The 10,927-nt window shown below is 54.3% G+C and overlaps 1 protein-coding gene across 1 annotated transcript in view; it reads right to left on the reverse strand.

Annotated features, from left to right (window-relative positions):
- Positions 1-4,516: 4,516 nt before the first annotated feature.
- ACVR1B (activin A receptor type 1B) overlaps positions 4,517-10,927 on the reverse strand; it is a 7,778-nt gene continuing 1,367 nt past the window's right edge. Inside the window, exons 3-9 of the mRNA XM_008629450.2 lie at positions 10,361-10,609; positions 9,008-9,238; positions 8,230-8,397; positions 7,548-7,704; positions 6,938-7,062; positions 6,164-6,294; positions 4,517-5,574 (exon numbers count right to left, since the gene is read on the reverse strand). Coding sequence (XP_008627672.1) covers positions 5,449-5,574; positions 6,164-6,294; positions 6,938-7,062; positions 7,548-7,704; positions 8,230-8,397; positions 9,008-9,238; positions 10,361-10,609 — 1,187 coding nt within the window. The 3' untranslated portion in view covers positions 4,517-5,448. The remainder of the gene's footprint in view (positions 5,575-6,163; positions 6,295-6,937; positions 7,063-7,547; positions 7,705-8,229; positions 8,398-9,007; positions 9,239-10,360; positions 10,610-10,927) is intronic.

Consider the following 10,927-nt stretch of genomic DNA (forward strand, 5'->3'; position numbering starts at 1 on the left):
GGGTTTGGGGGCTTGGCCCCGCCCCGGGCGGGGGAGCCTGTGCCGTGTCCGGCGTGTGGCCGGCACCGCTCTGGCCCCGGGCCCTGAGTAGGGACCACGTGGAGGTCCAGTGAGGGGCCCAGTGTGAGGGTCCTGCTCGGGGACCCCATGGAGGTCCAGCGTGGGGTCCAGCGCGGGGGTCCGTTGGGTGGGGTCCAGCAGGACGGTCCTATGCAGGGTCCTGCTTAGGGGTCCCGGGGGATCCAGGGGGAAGGTTCTGCCTGGGGTCCTGCTCGGTGACCCTGTGGGGGTCCAGCAGGGGGGTTCAGCGTAAGGTCCTGCTCAGGGACCTCGTTGGGCGTGGGGGTCCAGTGGGAGGGCCCTTCATGAGGTTCTGCACAGGGATCCCATGGGAGTCCAGCGCGGGGGTCTGGTGGGAGGGTCCTGCGTGGGCGCATCCTCAGGGACACCACGGGGTTCAGCGTGGAGGTCTGGGTGCTTCTGTGGGGCAGTAGGAACCTGGGGGAGGTGGTATTCTGGGGGTGCAGGGCAGGATGCTGCTGGGGATGTCACGGGAGGCACTGTGGGGTGCCAAGGAGGGTTCCCGGGGATCACCTCAGGGATGATTTGGAGAGAAACCCGTGGGTTTCCGGGAGCAGAAGCAATGCGGGGCTCTGCTGCTCCCCGACAGCTGCCACCACGTCATCCCCAGGCCACCAGCCGCCACCAAAGCCGCATTTGGGAGTTAATGGGAGGCAGGAGCTGGGGCAGCGGTGGTCACAGCCCCCGGCCCGGCTCCCAGCGGGGGCGGCCGGAGGGATTTAAACTGTGGCTGCACGATCTGTGCCGGCGCTGAGCTGGGACACGGAGGGAAGAACAATTCCCGGAGGCAGCCGCGGTGTCTGCTGCGGACACGTCGCGCGGCTCCGGCAGCTCCTCGCTGCGCCCCGGCGGGAGGCAACGGGAATTTTCCAGCTGGAGTTGAGAGCTTTGCCCAAATGTTTGTTTAAAATTTGCCAAAAAAAATGAAGATTGTAACAATCCCGCTGGCGTTCCACCCAAACCTCCCGCCCACAGCCTGGCCTGGGGTTACCAGGGAGGCAAGTTTGCTCCAGGAGCAGAACTGCTCCGGGTTGGAAGTGCTGGGGAAAGGATGGGATTGAGCCGAGCCCTGATGCTGAGGCACCAAACCACTGGGAATGAAGAGGAACACCCCATCTTGTTCCCAAAATCTGGTAATGACTTGGCTCCTCGGCTGAAGCCATCCTAGACTGTTTTCTCATCCCATTTCCTAGAGGAGCAGACAGATTTTGCTTTAAAATCCCTCATACTCTCATCTCACTGCTGCCCACGTTTCCAGGATGGGGCTGGATTTTCCTGGGGACTGCAGCAGGAGCTCCAGACAAAGCTGGGAATGAGGAAGGACAAGCCCAGATGGTGCCTCCCCCTCCCCACCTTGTCTGAGCCCGGGGGGACCCCAGGCCTCGGCAGATTTTCCCCTTGATCCGCTCACAACAGGCTCGTTTGCAGGAGGCTCTAACCGAGGAATTAGCAGGGGCAGTTCCCGCAGCACCATTTGCCCTCGGAGGAAACAGGATTTTATAGGAGCACAGGGCAGTTTGCTGCGGGATTTATCCTTCCTTGGAGGCTCGGGGACGCTCCAGGGAGATGCCCACTGTACCCACCACATCCCCAGGGACGCTCTGAGGGGATCTCCAGGGTATTCTCCGTAACCCCTCCTGCTCTGTGCCTGTCCCCAGAGCTGCTCATCGCTGCTTCTGAATCCCACCTGCCACCTCTTTGTCTCACCTGCACTATGCTGGCGCTTGGTGGCTGTTGGAAGCTGCATCTCCACTAAAAATGGGAATATTCAACATTAAAATGTTTTGACCAAGAGTCCTAAAGAGATTATTTTAGCTGTGGGGGACCAGCTGCTCCCCACCCCAGATCCCTCTGTGGGGGACTGAGCTGTGCCCTGCACTTCCCACCCCTCACAGTGAACTGAGACTGCAACAACTCACATGAATAAAACAAACTTTTAATAATGTACAGCAGAAATCGACAGCCTGGTTTTATATTAAACAAAAGATTTCCTATCTTACACCGTATGTACATTTGCATACTGAAGAGGTAAAGTGGCTAAGTGGCTATTTTCTTACAGTCCTTTGCTAAGAAAATGTACAAAACCAAACAAACCAAAGGGGCAGAGAAGTACCAAGAGTTCTGTCCTGCAGCCACGTACCGCTGATGGACCCCCTCCTTGTCCTGCACCGGGCTCCCCTCGGAACTGCCTGGAATGCTGCTTTTTCCCAGAGCTGCTGCAATTTTTGGAGCCAGGCAGCAATTCCCATGTGCTCCGTCAGCTCGGCAAGCACTGGCACCCCCGGGCACCAGTTTGCATGAAAGTGCTGTGTAAATGCTACATGGTCAGCGTTCCTGCCGCGGATCCTGCTTGGTTTTCCCCATCTCTCCCGAAACAAAGCTTTTCCTAAAATCCTGCTCGTGGGGATGTTGCCCTTCCCTCATCCCTTCTCACCCGCTCGCCGGCCGCTGTTTGGTTTAGCGCTGAGGCAGGTGCATGTGTGGCTACAGTTGGAGGGGGTGAGTCAGTGCAAGTTCGGAGCCGACAGCATCCTTGGGTGCCGGCCTGCAGCCACTGGGATGGAGACCCAACGGAGAGCCTGCAGTACCTACAGCTGGGTGATGTCCCTTCCTGGCCTGCTCGTCCTTCCCCCCGCTCCCAGGGCATCCCTGGCACCTGTTCCAGTGGCCTGGGAGTCCTCAGGGCTTGCAAGTGCCCGCCACCCCCTCAGCCTCTCAAGGCAGGTTTAAGGGACACGCGTGCCTGGAGACCGGTGGGAATCTGTGGCTGAGATGTGACTCAGGACAAACCGGGGGGTGACAGGGGACCCCCATCCCGCTCTGCGAGCCGGCGCTCCCACGGCAGATCCGCGCCGCCAAAAACTCCTTGGGGGATGCAAAACGGCCCCTAACATGATTCAAAAACCACACTCCTCACTTTATACAAGATCATGGACACACGGGGAATTGGGGGGAGAGGGACACATGGACAGGGACACAGACAGCAAGAACAGAGGGATTGAAATAAAGACTTAACCCTGGCGGCCGGAGCAGAGATGAAACCTCACCTTAGAGAGCAGGAGCAAGGTCAGAGTAGAAACAGTTCCAGTGTAAATCGAGCTGTGCATTTGGTTTTTTTTCTTTTTTTTTTTTTTGCAGTGATTTCTTTACAAACCAACAGGTCAAGAGGTAATAGAGATTGTTTTTCTGCTCTTAGAAAGAATTAACAATATTCAAAAAAGTTAAAATCCAGACCCTCCCAGAAAACAATAATAATAATAATAATTAAAAAAAATAATAATCAAAACAAATCCAGTTAAAAGTTATGGCTTCAGAGTTCTCTGCTGCAGACACTGACCTGACTTCCACACCACGGCTCTTCCTGACTGCCAAAGTCATCACGGCAGCCACAGCCCTGACTTCCATGTTTGCTGTAGTCACCCCACCTCTCCCTCACCTGGATTCAGCACTGAATCAAAAGAAAACCCATGCAGATCCCCCCACCCCACACTGAGACACAGCCACTTCCACATTAGGAGATATTTATACACTTATATTAAAATGATGGATGTTGATTTCCCAACCCACACCTGCAGTCAGATCCTGCCCAGCGCCTCTGCGAGGTGCAGAGCACCCCCAGCACCCACATCACAGAGTCACAGAATGAACTAGGTTGGAAAAGACCTTTGAGAGCATCAAGTCCAACCTATGCCCTAACCTAACACCTCCTCATCAACTAAGCCACGGCGCCGAGTGCCACATCCAGGCTTTTCTCAAACACGTCCAGGGACGGTGACTCCACCCCTCCCTGGGCAGACGATTCCAGTGCCCAATCACTCTTCCAGTGAGGAATTTTTTCCTGACGTCCAACCTGAACTTCCCCTGGCGCAGCTCAAGGCTGTGTCCTCTCGTTCTGTCAGTGGTTGCCTGGGAGCAGAGCCCGACCCTCCTCTGGCTACAGCCACCTTTCAGGGAGTTGCAGAGAGTGATGAGGCCTCCCCTGAGCCTCCTTTTCCCCAGGCTAAACAGCCCCAGCTCCCTCAGTCGCTCCTCACAGGGCTTGTGTTCCAAGCCCCTCACCAGCCCTGTCTCCCTCCTCTGGACACGCTGGAGCATCTCCACGTCCTTCCTGAACTGGGGGGTCCAGAATGTTCCTCACCCTGGCGCGGAGCCGTTGGCCTTCTTGGCCACCTGGGCTCACTGCTGGCTCATGTCCAGCCTGCTGTCGACCAGTACCCCCAGTTCCCTCTCTGCCTGGCCACTGTCCAACCACTCTGTCCCCAGCCTGTAGTGCTGCATCATCAGGCCCCCAGAAATCTGCCTGGGTGGTGGACTTGGGAACTGTGTTCCCAGGGGAACCGAGTCCTGCATTTCCCCACGTGCCGACCACAGCGCCTGCTCCATCTCCGACACATCTCAGCTCCCGGCTACCAAGAATTACAAACCCCAGGGGCTCAAGACAAAAAAACCTGGATTCCAGGAGCGATTCTCAGTTCCTTATTTGTTTTGTCTTAAAAAAAGGGAAGGGGTGGCAGTGAGGCAACCTGATGGGACATTCTGGCAGCCGGCGGCGGAGTCGGCACGGCCGCGGCGCCCATCGGGGAGCCAGGGATCCGCTCGGCAGCAGCCCGTCCAAGCTCCACAACGCTCACGACTCAGCACGGAGAGCACCAGCGCAACAGCTCACGAACGGGACACTCGAGATTTGCACATGCACAGGAAGCACGGACAGAGATGAGCCACCCACAGGCAGACACCGCACGGCTATGGAGGAGATGACCAGGCACAGGGACACGCGCACCCCGCGCATGCAGACACCGGTGCGCCCCGACGGCCGCCAGGGCGCTGAGTTGGACTTTTTCAAGCTTAAGAAAAGGAGGGGAAATGGTTTTGTGAAGCTGATCAACTGTTCCGGCTCAGCCTCTCGGAAGAGAGCACCATTTGTTTTGCTTTTTCTGCATTAACGTGCCAGTCCCTGGAAAAATCCTCAAGAGTACGGCAAGAAAACCTTCCCTTTCCCTTCCCACTCCCGGCACCGAGCACCCGGGCTTGGCTCCGACCCCGCCAGTGGGTGCTCAACGCACGCTGAACTTTACAGGGATTTCCTTTAAAGGAACAAAGAGTTACGATCATGGCTGAGATCCCTCAGGTAAAGTCCCTCTCAAGTCTCCACGCTCTCAGGAGGTGATCACAAAAGGTTTCAGATTGTTTCATACCCAAGCAGGGAAGAGAGCGATTCTGTAGGCTCCGTCCCCCTGCCTAGCAGCCTGCAGGTCCCGCTGTCTGGTTGTAGCAGTAGGTTGGGCTGAAACACGAGGTAGGCCTCCATCACATGTCTACTGTAGCACAGCAGCTCCTGTGCAGTTTCCTCCAGCTGAGGCTCAGAGCCTAAATTTTCACATCTTCCTGGACACTGAGCTGGGAGAGGGTTTTCTTGATGCGGAGGGCAGTGAGCCGAGCTGCTCCGTTGGCGTACCAGCACTCTCGCATCATCTTGCCCATCACCCGTAGTGCCTGAGCAAGAAACAACAACGAAGGTCAGTGCTCTGCTCTTCCCCTGGCCCCATACTGGTCTGCCAGGCTGCTGCTCTGCCTGGGCACTCACACAGCCTCCACACCCCCCAAAATCAGAGCGCCCCTTACAGCGCTCACGTTACCTCCTGGGGGAATCACAGAATGGTTTGAGTTGGAAGGCACCCTAAAGCCCCTCTCATCCCATCCCACTGCCATGGGCAGGGACACCTTCCACTATTCCAGGGTGCTCCAAGCACCATCCAGCCTGGCCTTGGACACTTCCAGCAATCCAGGGGCAGCCACAGCTTCCCTGGGCACCCTGTGCCAGGGCCTCACCACCCTCACAGGGAACAATTCCTTCCCACTATCCCATCTAACCCTGCTCTCTGTCAGTGGGAAGCCATTCCCTGTGTCCTGGCACTCCTTGTAAATAAGTCTCTCTCCATCTTTCTTGCAGACTCCCTTCAGGTACTGGAAGGCCACAATTAGGTCACCCCAAAGCTTCTGTTCTTCAGGCTGGACAATCCCAATTCTCTCAGCCTTTCCTCACAGGAGAGGGAGGGGGCATGGAGATGAAAGCAGACCTTACCTCGTAGCTCTGCCACCAGTTTGGGATGTTTGGCCGTAATTTCTGGTCACACACGACCTTCCGCATCTCCTCAATTGAAGGATCAGAGGGTACAAGGTCGTAGTAGGGAAGCTGATACTCCTCATGGATACCTGAAAGGCAGAGCAGGGAAAATGAAATTCCTGGGAACAGGGACCGTGGCCACTGTGCTTGCTAAAGGCAGACGGATAAGGTTTGGGCTCCATGACTCACTGCTGAGATGCGTCAACACTTTGCAGTTATTTAGAACAGAAATGAAGAATCTGGAATTGGAGTTAACAAGAAAAATTCAGGGAAATAAAATGCAGCTGCCTAAACTGGAACAGAGTCAGCAGGCTGGGATCAACACCTCCCAGCAAGGCGCCAGGGTCACTGAATCTCCACAGCAGTGGGACTGTCACACGTGGGATGATGCTGCAGCTGCACATGCCAAGACATTTATACTGATCTGGGGGAGTCCCCCACCAATCGGCACCACCACTTCCTTAAAATCCATCCAAAGGAACATCAGCCACCACTGGGAGCACCAACACCCTTGACCTAACATTGGCCAGGCTTAGCAGCAGTCATGGGTCACTTCTGTTACCTCCCTCAGTGACAACACACAGGGACACGTCCTCCCACAGCCCTGTTCTCGCTCAAACCTCCCAAACTCCCGATCAACAGGAACCCCAAGGTTGTGATCAATAGGAACCCCAGGGCTGGGAGACCCTGGAGCAAGTGTAGCCAATGGCCCAGGCACACAAAGGACATTACCTCCTGCGTTGCACCTTCGAGCAATCTCCCAGTAGACCAAGCCCAAGGCGTAGATATCGGCACATTTAAATGAATCAAAATGCTTCATGTTGATGGTTTCATCCAAGACTTCTGGGGCCATGTATCTGCAGAGAGAAAGGAAAAGCATGTTCATTCCGAGAAGGAATTCTCTGGAAGATAGTAAATGATCACTTTCCCCACACAGCACTTCCCAGCAGAAAAAGCTCTGCTTGGCACAGACACCATCAAAACAGAACTGGGCCCCGTGATCTAAGAGAGCAAAGAAAATAACTCAAGAACTCCAGCAAGCTGGGAGAAGAGGTAAAAATGTCCCAAAACTACATCAAGCTCCCAACAGAAGGTCCCAAAGGCTTTAGCGAGGCCAAGCTGCTTGTCACATATCACATGAGCTCCTGGTGCCAGGTTTACACGGCTGGCCCACACCTCCCAGCGTGGTGACACCTGGAACATCCCTTTGGCATCAACTCGGGCACAAAACTGATCCTGCAAGACGCTGGGAAATGCTGAATTCAGAGAATTCCCCCAATGCTCAACCAGCAGCTCAGGCATTTCCAGTCACACTCAAACACCTTCAAATGCACTTTCCTACCGTTTGGTGCCGACCCTTTGATTTGGTGCGATATCAATTGTGTCCGTGACGGAGTCGTGCCGGACGGCCAGGCCCAGGTCAGCGATGGCACATGTGCCGTTCTTCTTCACCAAGATGTTCTTGGACTTCAGGTCTCTGTGAGCGATCCCAGGTTTTCCTAGCAGAGCAAAATAAAAAGCAGCAAGGGTCAAGCTGGGGAATTCCATTTGTCGAACGGGCGCAGAGGCAGCACCGGATTTCAGGGCGTTAAACCCGCTGTTGCAACACATTTTCCTGTTTAGATTCGTAAGGAACGGAGCAGGGAAAGGCTCCAATCGTGTTTTGGAGGCGCTGCTGATGCAGTGGCACCCAGAGGCCTCAAGAGGGATGTAAACTCCACATCCCAGCACAGGCGCCGACGTCAGGAGTTTGTGATTCTGCTGCTGCCTGTGCTCACATCCCACCCAGGCAGCGCCAATTTTAGGATGGGATGTGAAATGGTGATATAACTCCTGGGAGCGAGCGCCAGGTTAACCCACTTCGCAGCCAGCCAAAGCAATCGCTCTATTTCTGGTCAATAACCACCAGATGAAGCCGGGCTGACTCAGGCAGGGTTTGCTGTACAGCACATCAGCTCCCTTCAGCAGTCCTGCTTTATCCTCCCCTCAAGAATTCCCAATGCCTTTTCCAACTTCGGTTTTACCCTGAGTGCCCACGATCTCCATGTGCAGGTGGGCCAGCCCACTGGCAGCAGACAGGGCAAGCTTGATCATGCCCTCGATAGTCACCGTGTACCGATTCAGGTAGTCAAAGAGAGACCCGTGCTCATGGTAGTCAGAGACGAGCCACAGCTGAGTCCATGTCCCATTATCTGCAACAGGAAAGAGATGGAGCTCAGGCAGATCCAGTGCAGGGATGGCCACTGAGCATCCCACACGCTTTTGGGACAGAGCAGAGCTGCTGCGTAAGGCTGCAGCTCCACAGGGGCAAGTAAGAAATGGCTCATATCAGCCATAGCGTGGCCAGCAGAACCAGGGCAGTGACCGACCCCCCGTGCCAGGCACTGGTGAGGCAACACCTCGAATCCTGGAGTCAGTTTTGGGCAGTGTAGAGGCCCTGAGAAGTTGACTTTAGTCAGCTTTAGTCCCCCATGACAAGAAAGACGTGGAGGTGCTGGAGTGTGACCAAAGATGGGCAGTGGAGCTGGGGAAGGGTCTGGAGAACTTCTGAAGAGCGGCTGAGGTAGGTGGGGGCTCAGCCTGGAGAAAAGGAGGCTCAGGGGGGACCTTCTCAGTCTGTTCAACTCTTTGACAGGAGGATGGGGCCAGGTGGGGTAACAAGCGACAAGAACAGAGGAAAAGGCCTAAAGTCGCACCAGGGAAGGTTTAGATTGGGTATTAGAGAAAACTTCTTGGAAAGGGTGGTCAGGCACTGGAACTGACTGCACAGTGGTGAAACCTCTGCTCTCAGGCACTTCTTACCTTTGTTATCCGCAGCAATAAATCCCAGGATGTTCTCGTGCCGCAGCATCACAGTTTGGTATATCTCTGCTTCCCTGAACCAGGAACGCTCCTCACGTGAAGAGAAGATCTTCACAGCCACGTCACCTCCACGCCACCTGCCCCGCCACACCTCCCCAAAGCGGCCTTTCCCGATGATCTCCTGAAGGACAATTGTCCGAGCCACGGTCCGCTGGACAAACAGAGGCAAGCCTGGGGACAAAGAATCGGAGGAATGAATCTCTGTGGTAGCAGAAAACCTCCTGAAACCCCAGAGGCTGAAGAATGTCCTCAAACCCAGCAGGCTCTACATCTGATAATGACTGGGAGCCTGAGCAAGACCCAAACCAGGGAATGGTGGCAGCTCTTGCGTGGGATGTGCCACTGCTTGGGCAGCATCTGCATTTTGCTTTGAAGCAGAGATCCGGCATAGAGCAGTTGGGGAACTTCTGCTCCACGACAGATCAAAGGAACTGCAGCCTCAATATGCACAGAATGGAACTCGATGAAGTCAGTTTCTGCTAAAAAGCAGAAAACCCCCCCAAATTCCTCTTAAGAAAGGAGTCCCAGCATCGCTGCCATTGCTTACAGAAAGCACGGAGCTCACCTGCTCACAGCATGCATAGAAGACATCCCAAATATTTTACATATAGCAGCAGATGTGCTGCTGAAGGTTTATTCCCTGGTCAAATACCAGGTTGTGACATTCTCTGTCTCCTCTGTGGATTTTCCTGCAGTTTCCATCTGCTGCAAAATGCCTTATATTCTTTAACCCGACTACCTTCCTAGTTCAGAGCCACCACTAAATGATGACTTTCCATCTATTCTGGGGACTCCTTTTAAGTGCTACAGAAGCAAACACTGCACATCATCCACCTGGGGAGACCCAAGGGTTCTCTGGGATGAAATGGGCTGTGCAAATGCACTGTTTGCACCATAAAATGTTGATACGCTGGGATCTTCCCCATTTTCCTGCAGCTTTGATGCAGGTGACATCCTGCATTCCCCTCTGAAAGCCAACAATGCACAGGTTAGCAGTTAATGCCTGTTTCCAACCCAAATCCTGTTCCAAGGCTAAACTGGGAATAGATGCAGCTGTTTGAGGTATCCTCTTGCAGTTAAGGAGGAGTTTAACTATTGCTCTTACCACAACAGAATTTAAACATCCCTTCGAGTTACTCATGACAGACCCCCTGAACAGACTCATGACAGACTCCCTGAACAGGCTCTGAGGCAGCAGCCTCACCGCTGTGGCAAAGCTGTGGCAACCACGAGCCCAAAGAGACAACTCCAGCTACAACTTCTCGTAGGTCACGTCCTGTCATCTTGCAATACCTGAGCCAGAGCCGGAGGTGGAGAGATCATAGACCAGATCTTGCAAGGTCTTGTCCTTGGAAAGGCACATTTCACAAGAAGGGTCTTCCATGTCCAGCCGCTGGCGGTTGTGGTAGACTCGTTGGTGGTGATGGAACACAAAGACTACAATGATCATTACAACAAACACGAGGAAGACGGGCCCGGCAATCACCGCCACCAGCTCCACGGGACCCCAGCTTGATGGGGGCTCATTGTCTTTCAGGTGTCCTTGGGAGGAAAGGGAGGAGAAAACCAGACACTTTGAGAAAATTATCATTCCTTTGAGGACTTTCTTCTTGTGTTTTACTGTCCTCTCAGAGCCTGGACAACTTTAGCCTGGGGACACATCAAACAACAATGTTAAGGTGGGGCTGATCATCAGGCAGGCAAAATGCAGCTGAAACCCCAAAATGAAGATGGAGCTGCAATTGTGAGATCAGGGATTATGGGCATTCATTCTTTTAGACAGGAATGTGTTCTGGGCTGATTTTCCAGAACAGCCTGCAGTTCACCTTCCTTTTGAACTCAACCAGTCAGCCAGGCCTC

This window comes from Corvus brachyrhynchos, unplaced genomic scaffold, assembly GCF_000691975.1.
Source record: "Corvus brachyrhynchos isolate BGI_N302 unplaced genomic scaffold, ASM69197v1 scaffold193, whole genome shotgun sequence".
NCBI classification, from domain to species: Eukaryota; Metazoa; Chordata; class Aves; order Passeriformes; family Corvidae; genus Corvus; species Corvus brachyrhynchos.